The sequence below is a fragment of the Podarcis erhardii genome (assembly GCF_964252035.2).
Source record: "Podarcis erhardii genome assembly, chromosome: 13".
Classification (NCBI taxonomy): domain Eukaryota; kingdom Metazoa; phylum Chordata; class Lepidosauria; order Squamata; family Lacertidae; genus Podarcis; species Podarcis erhardii.
This window is the reverse complement of record NC_138502.1, coordinates 16,049,463-16,065,741: the sequence shown is the minus strand read 5'-3', so window position 1 is coordinate 16,065,741 and position 16,279 is coordinate 16,049,463. Positions and strand designations below refer to the sequence as shown.

The 16,279-nt window shown below is 43.5% G+C and overlaps 1 protein-coding gene across 4 annotated transcripts; it reads right to left on the bottom strand.

Moving 5' to 3' along the window:
- Positions 1–305: 305 nt before the first annotated feature.
- Positions 306–15,958, bottom strand: LOC309327796 (sulfotransferase 2B1-like). Of its 4 annotated transcripts, XM_081837305.1 has the most exons (9): positions 15,877–15,958; positions 13,669–13,772; positions 11,867–11,957; positions 4,589–4,736; positions 3,892–4,100; positions 2,367–2,493; positions 1,186–1,280; positions 863–1,043; positions 306–719 (listed from the first exon to the last, which is right to left on the bottom strand). In XM_081837305.1, exons 4-9 carry the CDS (start codon positions 4,731–4,733, stop codon positions 580–582), a joined length of 897 nt encoding a protein of 298 aa, XP_081693431.1. In that variant the 5' UTR covers positions 4,734–4,736; positions 11,867–11,957; positions 13,669–13,772; positions 15,877–15,958; the 3' UTR covers positions 306–579. The 4 variants fall into 4 exon arrangements, with proteins under 4 accessions (XP_081693431.1, XP_081693429.1, XP_081693430.1 ...); XM_081837303.1 differs by lacking the exon at positions 11,867–11,957 and having other exon boundaries at positions 4,589–4,743; positions 15,877–15,957; XM_081837304.1 differs by lacking the exon at positions 11,867–11,957 and having other exon boundaries at positions 15,877–15,957.
- Between the last annotated feature and the right edge of the window lie 321 nt (positions 15,959–16,279).

Sequence of the window (16,279 nt, the reverse complement as noted above, 5' to 3'; positions counted from 1 at the left end):
AAAACAAAAGTCACCTGCAAGAGGAAAGGCAGAGAAAACTGGCAAAAACAAATGTTCTTTTGTAGTAAAGGGAGACACAGAATTAGTGTGACACAGCAGCAAAAGAACACAAGAGAACTCCTTGCAAAAAAAAAAAAAAAAAAAAAGAGAACTCCTTGCCTGGGGAACAAAATCTAGCATGTGAAGGGAAAAGGGAAAGGTCTGACCCTTTGTCCCTGAAAGGCTAACTTTCTAAATGCAGGAAGCATTTTATTTTGTTGGAGATGACTCAGACACACAACATCACCACCACCACTGCAGCTTGATATGATACAATCCAAGAAAAGGTTAATTCTTCCAGTTGTACAAGCTAGCCCTCTGCTTTCTATCAGAGTGAAGAGCTCCTACTGTTCATTGCTCAAAGCATAAACCTGCACTGGAATCCTCAGTAGTGCTGATAGCTGGGACTCCTATATTATGTGAGAAGTGAATGGTAGCTTTTGTGTTAAAAAGAGTAAGCTGGTTCTCATAACAAAGGCTGGTGTATAAGGACGTTAGAACAGGGGAAATTCTGTGCCTAACGTTTCCCTCTCTGAAACCTTAAGGTTCCTGGTGGATTTCAGTTTGGAGTTCATCCCAAGGAAATCTGATCCCTGCGTCTTTCATCTTCTCCTGGTAGAAATGATGGAATGCAGCACTCTGCTCTGAAGTGAAATGATTTTTCCAATCTCCAGAAATCCCTGGGGGAAAAAAAAAGGTGCGATGGGGAATATGAGAGAGCTGGAGGGATCTTTTACTCTAGACGTACCACCTCCTCAAATATTGAATTACAAGTAGTCCTGCCAAAGAACTCCCCCTCCCTGGCTTTCAGGAGTTTTTTTACCTTTCCTGAGGAAGGGGCTGATCTTTTGGTTCATAATATCCTCAGAGACGAGGCTATAGTTCACCATCTTGTTTCCCTTCATGACTTCAAAAGAGGCATTCTCCACCACGGAGTCAACAGCAGGCACATCTAAGTCCTTGCCCAGGAACTGGCAGATGCGGAGAATGCTGCCCCGCAAGTCCTGAGAAGGGGAGATAGCGAGGGTTGGAAGGAGATAGACTGCCAGGGCCTCAGAGTGGCCTAGAATGGCTTATGGGTCTGACCTGAGAGAGGACCAGGGGTTGAAGACCAAAGAAACCTGTTTTTTTTTCTTAATAATTCACCTTCAGCAATTCATCATAGGTCAGAAGGAGAAAGTTTGCCTGGTCTTTGTAGGCCAGCCAGCTCTTGACATGATCGAACCAGGAGCCAAAGAGAACTAAAGAGAAACAGAGAGGGGATTTGTTTTGTGGTTTTAAAGAGAAGCAGCAGCAGCAGCAGCATGAAAAAAATGAAGATTAAATTTAAAAAGATGCAATCCTACACACAGTCACTTGGAAGCAAGCACTATCAGTTTCGGTGAGACTTAAGAGGAAACTTTCATAGGATTGTTCTTTTGCTGTCTACAATATTGTCCACCAGGAGCCACAGTTTCAAACGAAGATTCAGGCATATATGGAAATAAGTGAATGAGAGAGATTGAAAGCTGCTAATTTATCCTTCTCCATCTGGTTGTTTTGAACTACAACACCCATCATCCCTGAGCATTGGCCATGCTGGCTGAGGCTAATGGGAATTGTAGTCCAAAACATCTGGAAGACACCAGGTTGGGGGAAGGTGATCTAAGTGAATCTATTTTTAACCAACAGCAAATTGTTAAGAACCTGCATAACTCAGTTGCAGAGGGGAGTTATGTGCTTTTGGGGGGGAGGGATCTGTGTGTGTGTGTGGTCACACCACACCCACTTGTGGCCACACCCACCATTGCCACCCTTCGTTTAATTGGTTCCAGGTTAAGCGGGTTTGACAGGTTGGAACTGACAACAGACCAATCAGACTTACGGATTGCATCTTTCACTTCCTTTGTAGGTGAGCAATGCGAATTACTAGGAAATCAAGACTATTGGCAGGATTGCCATGTGAGATTGAACAGAGCCAAAGGCCACAGCGTAGGGACAATGTGTGGGTCCAGCCTGCCCTCAGCCAGCCCCCTTCCACCTGCCTCCTTATTAACAACCAGTCCAGGCGGTGACACTGGCTGGCAACCTCTTCCTTAGTCTCAGTGCTGCCTTTGTTGATTTCAACAGAGAGGAGGGTGGGGACAAAACCAGAATTAACTTGATCTAGCTATTGTTGGCTCTGGCTCTGCCTGCTATTGCTGCTAGCGCCACCTGCTGTCAGCCTCCCAGCCTTTCGACCAAGCAGCCCCAGCGGGGACCCAGGCTATGCTGCTTGTGACCCCTGACCCCTCCTACCAAATGTCAGGTCCCACTGCCCTTCCCAGAAAACCCACACACTCATGTACCTTCCCCTGAAACAAACTTCCTGATGAATTCCCCAAAATCCTCCTCGTGCTCCAGAAATGAAGCCATCTTGGTGTAATAAAAGAGCGAGACACAGACGTCCTTGGGGTCGCGGACGGTGTAAATGGCCTGGAAAAGAAAGTTTTGTCAGGTGTTGGGATAACTCTGCCAATGGCTCTTCCACATGCTGCAAGGCAGGCTCTCTCCTAGGGAGGCAGGAAGGGTCACCAGCAGCGAAGAAAACACCTCCCTTCCCAGGGGGTCATGAAGAAACTACCTCTATGGAGCTCTTCTCACGATTAGGGCAACTCAATAGTCTCTGTGATGATGTCGATTATTATTATTAGATTTATATACTGCCCTTCATCAAAAGATCTCAGTTCTACCCCATGCACTGATTGGTTCCTTAGCATTGACAATGGCACCATGCCCCTTCCAATAATAATAATAATACGGTCATACCTCTTACTACGTTTGCTTCATGATACGATGTTTCAGGTTGCGTTCTGCGGTGACCCAGAAGTACCGGAAAGGGTTACTTCTGGGTTTTGCCACTTGCACATGCGCAGAAGCGCAAAATGATGTCACAAGCATGTGCAGAAGCGGCAAATTGCAACCCACACGTGCGCAGACACACAGACGCGGGTTGCGAATGGAGCTCTGGAACGGATCCCGTTCGCAACCAGAGGTACCACTGCAATCCATTCTTTACCCTAATGCTCCAGGGCAGGTTACAACAGTGAAAAACACCATATTAAAAACAGTTTGAAACAACTTACAATAATGGAAATAAGGTGAGTACTAAAGCATACATCTCAGGTGTCAAAGGGCAGGGTAAAGCATAATTTAGGAGGTCTCCCTGGCCACCACCCTCTGAGCTTCTTCTTTTAAAAAAATATATTTTTATTAAATATTTCTTAGTTTACAAAAATACGTGCATTGTCTCTTTTTCCAAGTTGTGTTTTCTACAGATCAGTTTAATTTGTTGTGAGACATTAGTGTTACATACAGTGTTGGGTTAGGAAGAAAAGAGGGGGAAAGAAGGGGAGGGAGGAATGATAACAGCCTTATTAGAAAAACTAACCAATAAACTGAAACTGACGTGGGGACAAATAGAAGAAGACACCTTCACCCCGGTATGGCTCCTCTTTGTCACATCCACAGCCCAAGAAGACGACAACAAGAATCCGCCAACAGCATATGAATCAATCTGGCTAAGCTGATCCAAACACACACACACATACCCCCCCCCCCACAAAAACAAATCTCACTACAGTCAGCCAAAGACAACCAACCACACCTTAGGGCTTAGGCCACCCCAACCTCTCTCACCACCAAGTAAATAAAACAAGTCAATAGTAAGAGAACCCACACATGTGACGCTGAACACAAAACCCCACATATACACTAAGTGGAAGAATAGAAGCATTGCCACCCGCCCCGCCCCTCTGAGCTTCTGAGGAAACTGGGGTGACCAAGAGAGCCCCCTCCTCTGTACCTTAGCACCCAAGAAGGTCCTAGACTCACCTTAGCCTGTGAGGTGAAGAACGATTCTGGAAAGATTGCTGCGGGTAAGTGAGAGGTTATGAGGCGGGGACACGTTTGGTTCTCCAGGTATTTCACCGCTGTCACCTGTTCAATCCAGGGCACCCGTTCCCAGCAGGGTAGTGACCGTGAGAGAGTGGGATCCCCATTGCTGTGGATCAAGGTGAGGATTTCCTTCATCCAAGTTGTTCCTGGGAGAGGACGAGAGATGAGCACCCTCTTGGCCTCTCCCCAAGGGAGTCACAGAGGGCATCTGCAGACGGGATTTTGAAATAAAAAGGAGCTATCCAGGTTAGTTTGCATCACCTCTCCTGTACCCGTAACAGCTTGAGATGCAGCACAGTTCAAAGGGTGCTGCTTTTTGAAAAGCTGCGCCTGTTGAATTTCTGCCTGTCCCGCAGCTGTTCAGAGTAAGAAACAGCCTTAACAAAGGGGGGGGGGGTGTTTTCCTGTGGAAGAGCACTAGCTGGGATCTGAGTATCTTCTAGATTCAAATAGAAAGAGTGGGGTAGACAAAAATGAGTGGATAGAGTTTGTCAGTCCAGAAACTCCAGCCAGGGGTGTGGTGTGGTGTGGTGTGGTGTGGTGTGGTGTGGTGTGGTGTGGTGTGGTGTGGTGTTGGTGTGGTGTGGTGTGGTGTGGTGTGGTGTGGTGTTGTGTGTGCTTTCAAATGGCTCACCAGATTTTGGATACGTGATGTTGAAGACGTCGCTGTCTTGCACCTGGAAGCTCCGATGGGCATACCGAACGCTGTCTTCACTGTGCACCAGAGCAGGGAGGGTTATTCCACCGTACTCTATGGAGTGTGCAACCCGCCTGGCCATGGTCTTGGGATTGCGGGGAAGAGGTTGAAAAGAAGAAGACGCAAACGTGCACTTATTTAATTGTCACATTTATTTAATTGCCGCATTTATTTATTTCATGATTGCATGCTTTAATCTGATTTCAGTTCCTCGCTCATTTTAATATTGTTAATATTTCCCCTACTGTTTTTTACTGATGATTTGACTGCTGTGTCCTTTTTGCAAACCGCTTTGAGGTTTTGTTTTCTTTGTTTTCTTTTTTCCCCCTTTTTTATTGATTTTCCAACACAAATTAAAAGCAAAACAACACACACACATAAACAAACAAAAACATATAAACATGTATAATTTCAAAACCTCTTTTTCATAGACCTTACTTCCCAGACTTCCCCTTACCTCCCCTTTTCTGCATCCCTGTTTTAAACTTTCCTCAACAACCCCTCACGCCAATCAATTAATAACATCTTCTTATTTTAGTTTCTTCTCATACTTAATCAATTACAGCTGTAATTCTATATTTTCCTTTCCCTTGACATTTTAGCACTCATTAATTTTACAGCAGTTCTTAAGATATACTTTAAATTTCTTCCAGTCTTCTTCCACCGTCTCTTTTTCTTGGTCACGGATTCTGCCAGTCATCTCCGCCAGTCCCATATAGTCAATCACCTTCGTCTGCCATTCTTCCAGCGTGGATAGTTCTTGTGTCTTCCAGTACTTTGCTAAAAGGATCCTTGCTGCTGTGGTGGCATACATAAAAAATGTCCTATCCTTCCTTGGCACCAATTGGCCGACCATGCCCAGGAGAAATGCCTCTGGTTTCTTATGAAAAGTACATTTAAGTACCTTCTTAATTTCATTATAAATCATTTCCCAGAAGGCCTTAATCCTCGGGCAAGTCCACCAAAGGTGGTAGAAGGTACCTTCAGTGACATTACATTTCCAACATTTATTATTGGGCAGATGATAGATTTTTGCAAGCTTGACTGGGGTCATGTACCACCTATAGATCATTTTCATAATATTTTCTCTTAAGGCATTACATGCCGTAAATTTTATACCGGTGGTCCATAACTGTTCCCAGTCAGCAAACATAATGTCATAACCAATGTCTTGTGCCCACTTAATCATAGCTGATTTAACTGTCTCATCTAGTGTATTCCACTTCAACAGCAGGTTATACATTCTTGATAAGTTCTTAGTATTGGGTTCTAGCAGTTCTGTTTCTAGTTTTGATCTCTCCATCTGGAAGCCAATTTTCCTGTCTTGTTTAAACACCTCCATTATTTGATGGTAGTGAAGCCAATCTCGTACTTTAAACTTCAATTTCTCAAAACTCTGTAATTTAATTTTTCCACTCTCTTGCTCTAAAATTTCACCATATCTTGGCCATTTAGATTCCATATTAAGTTTTTTCACCTCCTTAGCTTCCATTGGTGACAGCCACCTAGGGGTTTTGTTTTCCAACAAATCCTTATATCGAATCCAAACATTATACAGTGCTTTCCTGACAATATGGTTTTTAAATCCTTTATGAATTTTTACCTTGTCATACCATAAATATGCATGCCAACCGAATCTATTATCAAACCCTTCCAAATCCAAGATGTCCGTATTCTCAAGAAGTAGCCAGTCTTTCAACCAGCAGAAAGCTGCCGATTCATAGTAAAGTCTTAAGTCCGGCAGGGCAAACCCCCCTCTGTCTTTTGCATCAGTTAATATCTTAAATTTTATTATGGGCTTTTTGCCCTGCCAGACAAATTTAGATATATCTTTCTGCCACTTCTTGAAACAGTCCATTCTATCCACAATCTGTAGTGTCTGAAACAAAAATAGCATTCTAGGCAATACATTCATCTTAATAACAGCAATTCGGCCTAACAAGGAAAGTCTCAAATTTGACCATATTTCTAGATCTTTCTTTACCTCTGTCCAACATTTATCGTAGTTGTCTTTAAATAGGTTCACATTCTTAGATGTCATGCTAATCCCCAAATATTTCACTTTCTTTGCCACCATTAATCCAGTTTCACTTTGAAACCTCTCTTTTTCTGCAATTGTTAAATTTTTCTCCAAGACTTTAGTTTTTTGCTTATTCAACTTGAATCCTGCTACCTGACCGAAAACTTGAATTAGTTCTAAAACTCTTTTCGTACTAGTGTCTGGCTCTTGTAAAGTTAATACTAAGTCATCTGCGAAGGCCCTCAGTTTATATTGTTTAGCTCCGACCTGAATTCCTTTAACCAGCTGGTCCCCCCTAATCATATTTAACAAAACCTCCAAGACAGATATAAAAAGTAATGGGGATATTGGGCACCCCTGTCGTGTCCCTTTTTCTATAGGAAGCTCTTCAGTAACCACATTATTTACAATTAACTTTGCTTTTTGTTCAGAATATATTGCACCTATACCATTTTCAAAACCTTGACCTACCCCCATCCCATGGAGATTCTTCTTCATAAAACTCCAAGAGATATTATCAAAAGCTTTCTCCGCATCCACAAATATTAGTACTGCCTTCGTGTTGATGTTAACTTCTAACAATTCCATAATGTCTATTATATTTCTCACGTTATCTGACAAATGTCTCCCTGGGAGAAAGCCGGCCTGGTCCTTATGAATCTCTTCCACCAACACCTTCTTCAATCTTTTTGCCAAAATGTCAGCAAATATTTTGTAATCCACATTAAGTAATGATATAGGGCGGTAGTTCTTAATCTGATTCTTTTCAGTCTCAGTTTTTGGTATAAGCGTAATAAATGCTTCTTTCCACGATTCGGGTGCCTTTTTCCCCTCTAAAATTTCGTTACAGACCTCCTTCAGCGGTTGTACTAACCATTCCTTCAAAGCTTTGTAGTATCTGGAAGTCAATCCATCTGGTCCTGGAGATTTCCCCAATTGCATATTTTGAATGGCACCCTCTATTTCTTGTTCTGTTATTTTCTCATTCAAAACCATTGTACTTTGTTGTGAAATTTTTTGTAATCCATATTTCTTAAGAAAATCATCTATTTCTCCTTCATTCTCCGGCCCTCGTGCATATAGTCTTCTGAAATAACTTTGAAAACAATTACTAATCTTATTTGGTTTATAAATGTTCTTTCCTTCCACCTCCAAATTTGTGACTGTGTTCAATTTTTGTCTCTTCTTCAATTGCCATGCTAGAAGTTTCCCACATTTGTCTGCTGATTCAAATGTCCTTTGTCTCATTTGCTTAATTTTCCATTCTATCTCTTGATTCGTCAGTTCCATATGCTGCATCTGATAAAACTTAATTTCTCTCAAAATCTCATGAGACTTTGGTTTTGACCTCAGTTTCTTTTCTCCTTCTTTTATCTTTTCCAAAATCTTGTCTTTCTTCTCATTTTGTTTCTTCCTCTTTAAAGAATTCTGTTGTATTAGGAAACCTCGCATCACGGCTTTGCTTGCATCCCAAATTACTCTTTTCTCCACCTCTGTCTTCAGATTTATCTCAAAGTAGTCTTTCAAAGTTTTTTGGGCCTTTTTGTAAATCTCATCATCTCTAAATAGGGTGTCATTCATTCTCCATCTGAAGGAGCCAGCTGTTGTTAATTTCATCTCCATCTTTAGGGCATTATGGTCGGAGCAAGTCTTTGAGCAGATTTCTACTTTTTTTATCTTTGGAGCCATCCCACTAGTAACCCATATTTGGTCAATTCTTGTCCATGTCATTTTTGCTTCGGAGAAGAAGGTTCCCCCTCTCTCAAGAGGGTTCCTTGTTCTCCAAATATCGATCAAGTCCATATTTTCAGTCATTTCAAAGAAAGTCTTTGGTAATCTCCCGTCCTTAGAGACCACCTGTCTTTGTGCTTTATCCATGTTTGTAGAAACCACACCATTCATATCTCCCATCATAATTACATTGTAATCCAAATAGTCCATTAAGATCTCATGCAACTTCTTAAAAAATTCTGCCTTCCCTTCATTTGGTGCATAAATTCTGACTGTCAAAAAATTTTCCCCTTGGACCTGTATTTCAATTGCCAGAAATCTTCCTTGTTCATCTTTAAAAATCAGCTTTGGAGCCAGCTTTTCCTTTGCATAGATCACCACTCCTCTTTTCTTAACTTTGTCTGATGAAATAAATTCCTGTCCTAATCTTTTATTTATAAGCAATTTTCTATATGCCCTAGTCACGTGGGTTTCTTGTAAACAAATCAAGTCCAATTGTTCTCTTTTCAAAATATGAAAAACCTCACGCCTTTTTCTGGGAAGGTTCAATCCATTACAATTCCAACTTAGAAATTGCAGCGCCATCTTATTATTTAATTGGTTACTCCTCCGACTGCTCCCTGCAGTTGTTCTTCCTCTGTCGGTGGTTTAAGCCCAAATGTTAAATTCAAAATATCTGCTTCTGAAGTCAGTTCCACCACTCCCTTCTAAAGGTCCTCCTCGTTTCTTTCCAGGAATTGTTCTTTGTCTTGCACTGTTCTTATTTTTACTTTCTTTCCTTTGTAGTTGAAAGACAAACCTTGTGGAAATTCCCACCTGAAAGGTAAATTGTTCTTTTTCAGCAGGTAAACCAAGTCCTTATAATGAGTTCTTGCCTCCAAAATGTATTTAGGGATGTCCTTGTAGATTTGCACATAAGCGTCTTCAATCTCTAAGGTTCTTTGATAATGTAGATTCAATATTTTATCTCTTTCCTCTTTAGATCTTAAGGTTATCAGACAATCCCTTGGAATCTTTCTGTTTTGTCTCCTACCCAGTCTGAAGGCAGCTGTTATCTTAAATTCTTCTTCCTCCAAGTTTACCTGCCAAAATTCCGAAAACTCTTTTGTGAGAAAGTCCACCAAGTTGTCCTTTTCACTTTCAGGGACTAGTCTCAATCTCAGATTTCTCTCCTTCCTCTGTAGTTCCCACAAAGACAAGGCCGCCTCATGTTCATCCAACTTTTTACAAACTGGTACTAATTTTTCCTGTGTAGTTTCTGCAGTAGTTTTAGCTTCTTCAGCAATTTTTTGAATTGTAGAATTTTCTTCAATCAATTTATTTATGATTTCTGTGTTAGATGTAATACTTTTAGTATTCAGATCTAGTTTTGTTGAAAGTTCTGTCAGCTGTTTAGTATTTTCTGTACTCTGCTTTGTCAAGGCTTCTAAAGATTCACTTATTTTAACTAATGCTTGTGTCACTGGATCCATAGATATATTTGTCGCTTTTTCCTGCCCAGCTGCGCCTGCCGGCAGTATACTTGATATTGAGCCCCTTTTCTTTTGTACAGTTTTACTCTTAGCTCTTGTTATTATCTCTTCCACTGGGCCACTCATGTCCCAAGCTCATTCCCACAGGAGCAGCTTTTAAATGGAAAAATCCACTGACTTGTTCTTTACAGTCTGTTTTGCAACTGTTACCCCTCAGCCCTCTAGGGGGTGTAATCCAAAGTATCCAATAAGCAGAGGAACAAAAAAAAAAAAAAACAGAAAGTCCCCCCCCAAAAAAAGTTATTAGCAACAATCTTCCAATGTATCCAAGCTGTCAGTTAATAGTTTCAATAAAGTCCCAAACTTGTAACAAATAAAGTCCCAACTTTATAGCAGATCTCAAATGACAGTTCACCACCTCGGTGCCTTGCTCAGGCAGTCCGTTCCAAGAGTCTAAAACGACAGAAAACTTTTTTTTCCCCTTTGCTTTTTTCATGCCGGTTAAACACTGTCCACCTTTCTTCCCCCTTGCTCCTACCTGCTAGGGGGAGGTTCAAGTTCAATGTCCAGGTTAAACAATTTTCAAGTTAATTTTTCATCCAATTGCAGCTTTGTAGTTTCGTTGCTTTAGCTGTCATGCAGTCCGGGGAAGGCAGACTTCCTTAATTTTTACCTTTCCCGTTTTCGACCAAATTTCAAAAATAAAGGTTTTGTTTTCTTATGGTCTTCCTGTGCTCAGGGAAACGGTGAGTGGAAAACATGAAGCAATTCATCCGGGCAGAGTCAAACCCTGGTTTCATGCCCCCACATTTACCCCTCTGGATAGCTCAGTTGGTGGAGCATGAGGCTCTTAATCTCAAGGTCATGGGTTGGGCAGAAGAGTCCGGCATTGCAGGGAGCTGGACTAGATGACCCTTGTGGTCCCTTCCAACTCTACTACTCTATGATTCTATATCCTGACTGCTTCTCCAAGCTGGTGGCTTACATGGTCTACCCCCTCTCCATTTTATCCTCACAACAATCCTGTGAGGTAGGTCAAGAAGCTGCAAGGCGGCGACTCTTCCAAGTGAGCTTCATGGCCAAGTGAAGATTCGAACCCTGGTCTCCCAGGTCCTAGTTTCACACTCTTAATCATTACACCATACTGCCTTTCTGTATGAATCTGGCCTAAAGCTCAAAGCTTGTAAGTCCCTACAGCCCTTTATTGTTTATTGAGTTGTTTTACTTGGGAAACTTGTGATTCATAAAGTCAACCAAGTGGGTATTGTGACCCACAACTCGGGTACCATGTACAGCAGAGGATTCTGATGGTGGGTGAGGGTCAGATTATTCCAGGGAGCAGGAGAGGGGACTGTCAGTATCCCCTGCCAGCATCCCCTGACTCAGGGAGGGAGTTCTCTGCAGTACCGCTACCTCCCCATCTTCAAAGAAACCACAGAAATGAGACGAGGGCCCTTTAACCAGCCAGGGAGGCGGAGCCTACCATCACCCAGGTCTGGTCAGCCTATAGGGGGCTTCAGTTGCCTCCAGCTATCTGCAGGGGCAACATCTCTGTTGGTTCATTTTACAGTGGTACCTTGGTTCTCAAACTTGATCCGTTCCGGAAGTCTGTTCCAAAACCAAAACGTTCTAAAACCAAGGCATGCTTTCCCATAGAAAGTAATGCAAAATGGATTAATCCGTTCCAGACTTTTAAAAACAACCCCTAAAACAGCAATTTAGCATGAATTTTACTATCTAACAAGCCCATTGATCCATAAAATGAAAGCAATAAACAATGTACTGCAGTCACACATCAATCAATCAGTAGCTGAACTGGGTTCCACACAGTCACAAAAAAGCCACAAAAACAGAAACGCAAAATAAATAGCAAAAACAGACAGACCTCAGCATAACACTCAAAACAAAAGTGTGGCACTCAAATCGGAAGTATAACACTCAAAACGGAGCACATTCAGCTTCCGAAAAATGTTCACAAACTGGAACACTTACTTCCGAGTTTGCAGTGTTTGGGTTCCAAGTTGTTTGAGTACCAAGGCGTTTGAGAACCAAGGTACCACTGTATAGGGAGCTGGCCAAGGTCCTGCAGGCAAAAGACATCTTGTGAGCCTCAAGTTCCCACAGAACTGAACAGTACTGCTTAGGAACACATGGAGCAGCTTTGCACCAAACCAGACCATGGGTCCATCTAGCTTAGTACTGTCTACACTGGCTGGCAGTGGCTCTCCAGGGTTTCAGGCAGGAGTCCTTAAACCCACCACATGGAGTTGCTGGGGATTGAACCTGGGACCTCCTGCATGAAAAACTGATGCTCTAACACCTTGCAGCTTCATCAGCTGGGGTTCCCACTTGTTTACTGGCGGGGGGGTGCTCCTGGCTGGCACAGAGTTGCCACACTTGCTGAGGAGGAGGAAAGCAGGGGCAGAAAGAAGCACACAGGTCTTGGGGTCTGCTGACCTGTGCCAGAGGCCTAACAATCCTGTAAAAGTCGAAGCTCTAACCCAGGCATAGGCAAACTCGGCCCTCCAGCTGTTTTGGGACTACAATTACCATCATCCCTGACCACTGGTCCTGTTGGCTAGGGATCATGGGACTTGTAGTCCCAAAACATCTGGAGGGCCAAGTTTGCCTATGCCTGGTTTAAGGAATCAAAAATAAATGTTCACAAATACACAGGGTGGGTGCAAATGCACAGGTACATAGACCATATTCTGAAATGGTGCAGGTAAGCAATCCTGAAGCAATTTTGACTCTCCTAAATGACCCCAAATATTTCCCTGTGGTAGAAGGAAGTGTTGGATATTCCCTCTGTGTGAGAGAATCATTTGTTCCAGAAACAGAGAAGAACAGAGAAGAAGTTTCAAGAAGCAGCTGAAGGCTGAAATTATTTTGTCTATGCAAGGACACTTTCTGTGGGAACTGTTCTTTGGACGTGCGCAGTGTGCCAAGCAAATGTTCTCCCACATATCCCCATCACTTTCCTTACTGCAAAATTACTGGGTTGGGAGAGGGTTGTTGCCCAAGAGCTCCAAAGCAACTCTGGTGGTGAATTGCAAACTGAATTTGCCAGGATGGCACTGAATCCTGCTGGAAAACAGCATTAGTCTGACAGTGCCCCCGCTGAACTAACTGAGATAAAAGCTGAACTTTTTAACTTGGACTGAGGCTTGGGCTTAACATTCCCATTTATATGTTGCATTTAATAACCTAAACTGAGCTTGACCCAAAAGCCCATTTGAAACTGACTCAGGAGCAGGGAGTGGGAGCAGCAAGGAAGATCAACTCTGAGCTTTCAACAGTTAGGATCACATACCCTCCAACATTTCTCTGATGAAAATAGGGACATCCTATTCCATAATGATGCTGGTGATGATTATGATATAGTATTTACACCTGCCCATCTGACTGGGTTGCCCCAGCCACTCTGGGTGGCTTCCAACATATATAAAAAACATAACAAAACATTAAACATTTTTAAAATTCCTACTGGGCTACCTTCAGATGTCTTCTAAATGTTGTATAGTTACTTATCTCCTTGGCTCAGAGATTGCATAACCATATCCTCCAACATTTCTCTGATAAAAATAGGGATGTCCTAAGGAAAAGCTTAGGACATTCCAGGATCAAATCAGAAACTGGGATGGCTTTGTAAACCCGGGAGCGTCCCTGGAAAATAGGGACACTTGGAGGGTCTGGGATGATGGTCAAAGGAGGGGAAGGGGAGACAGCTGTTTGCGAAGGCTTCTCTATTTGATCAACCCTTTGCATTTTCAATAGGAGGAGAAAACACTCACCTGTTGCTTCTCCTTTCAGAGGCCCAGATCCCCAGCAGCAGAACCTGCTTTACTGACTCCTGGTAGCATGATCTCTGCAGAGGGGCGGAAATCCAGGCCACTCACTGAAAGACACACAAAAGGAGACTTTGTTCTTTGTGGAGGGAAGGCTAGAGGGAGGCAGCAGAGCAAAACCAAGGCCACATATTTTGATAGGCAGCTCTCCTTTGCCTCATAGGAATAAAATAGTAATCCAGACATATGTGACCATATGTCTCCACCACAGCCAGCTCCTATCCTCACACCGCTTCCTTCTTAATCATTGAAAAATAATTGTGTGTGTGTGCGTTCGCAGTTGTTCTTCTTGGCCGTGAAAGGCAATACATGTACAATGCATCTGTCTTGTAAAGAAGGCTTGGTGCCCTGACTCCCACCTGCAGCCTAGCCCCCAAACCTCCTATAGTGCTCTCCCCTTCCAAAGAACTAAGAAGTTCTGAATTTCCACTCCTTATCTGGAAAACATTACTGGTGAAACCAGGAATCCTGACTTCACCTAAGTCCGGGTGAGTGAGAATCCTTTTTACTGCCTGAGGGCTCATTCCCATCTGGGTCATGTTTTAATTTGTATATCATTCATTCATTCATTCATTCATTCCCCATGCCACACATAATTTTATACACTTCTATCATGTTGCCTCTTACTGGTCTTTTCTCTAAACTAAAAAACAACAACCCTACTTTCATCTGAAATCCACTTCCCTACAAATTCTCCTCTATCTTCTGCATGACAACCCTTAGTTGAAGACGGCGATTGTGTTTCCGCTGAAGCATAGTTTACAGTTCAAATGGCACAGTGCACTATGGTTACTCTAAAGCGAGGGGGGAAGCTTCTGATCTTCATACCGGAGCAACAGGGGAATGTGCACAAAGTGGGGCAAGAAGGCTGGGCTCATGTCCCTAATGCTAAACCATGGAGGGCATTCACACATTCAGCAGAGAGCCCTCAGGTGCTAAGTAACCAAACAAAGACTAAATCAAGAGTAAACCCCCCCCCCCCGAATGTGAAGGCAGTGAGAGATTTTACTTTCTTGGGCTCCACGATCACTGCAGATGGTGACAGCAGCCACAAAATTAAAAGACGCCTGCTTCTTGGAAGAAAAGCAATGACAAACCTAGACAGCATCTTTAAAAGCAGAGACATCACCTTGCCAACAAAGGTCCGTATAGTTAAAGCTATAGTTTTCCCAGTAGTGATGTATGGAAGTGAGAGCTGGACCATAAAGAAGCCTGATCACCGAAGAATTGATGCTTTTGAATTATGGTGCTGAAGGAGACTCTTGAGAGTCCCATGGACTGCAAGAAGATCAAACCTCTCCATTTTGAAGGAAATCAGCCCTGAGTGCTCACTGGAAGGACAGATCCTGAAGCTGAGGCTCCAATACTTTGGCCACCTCATGAGAATAGAAGACTCCCTGGAAAAGACCCTGATGTTGGGAAAGATGGAGGGCACAAGGAGAAGGGGACGACAGAGGACGAGATGGTGGGACAGTGTTCTCGAAGCTACCAACATGAGTTTGACCAAACTGCGGGAGGCAGTGGAAGACAGAAGTGCCTGGCGTGCTCTGGTCCATGGGGTCACGAAGAGTCGGCCACGACTAAACAACAACAAAGTTCACATCTAGTTACATCTCTGCTCCTCTGAGGCTACTTCCTACATCCATTCCCCTAAAAGAAAACTTACTCCCTGCAGCCATTCCCCGTTCCTCTTGACTGGACTCCCTTGCCTTTAATAGCTGCAGAATATGGAGCAATTCAACAGGTGCTGCTGCTGCTCTCCCCCCTGCCCCACCCCGCTTTTTTATGGCGATGCATTTGAATAAACTGGCTGCATTTCTGCTTGTTGTGCAGCAGCTAAAACCACAGGCACTCTGCCAGGAATAAACAGTTGGCAACCCTTGTCCACTTTTCATTTAACGGTCTATTAGAGCACTCAACCTGCCTGGCTTTCAGAAAACCCAGGAGTTCTCCCAGCTTTCCTCTTTATTGTAAACTGCCCCCCTCTCTCTGAGGGTCTTCCTCCCCACCCACCCCATTTTGGCCCACTGCACATAATGATTTCCTCCAGAAAAAGTCAACTAGGCGGTGTTTCTCTCCTCTCTGTTACAGCTCCCTTCCCAGAGCATCTCAAACTCCGTGAGTTCTCTCTGCCCTCCCCTTCCCATAACCTACTAAATTTCACTTCATCCCCAGTAGACCCAGGAGTCCTGATTTTGCGATAACCAATCCAAGGAGGGCAGCGCTGGGCGGGACTTCCCTTTGAATAAACTTGCAAGCGTTGCCTCCTTTGCCAGGGGAGCCTTCGCCGTTAAGGTGGCACCGCGGAGATGCCCCTCGGATCTCGTCTTTTCCCAGCCAGAGGAGGTGCCCAGCTTGGCCGGAGTTCTGCATATTTGGCCGGTTGCCAGAATGAGAGGATGCGAAGCCAGGGAGTGAGTGGAGGGAAGTCTGTCTCCCTGAGAGCCATCCAAAGTCACATCTCTCCCTGAAGGTGCCCAGGGGGCTCCTTTTCAGGAAATTTATGCAGGGCGTAAATCTAATCTCCGAGGATGGTTGGTGCTCCAGGCTTTGCCTC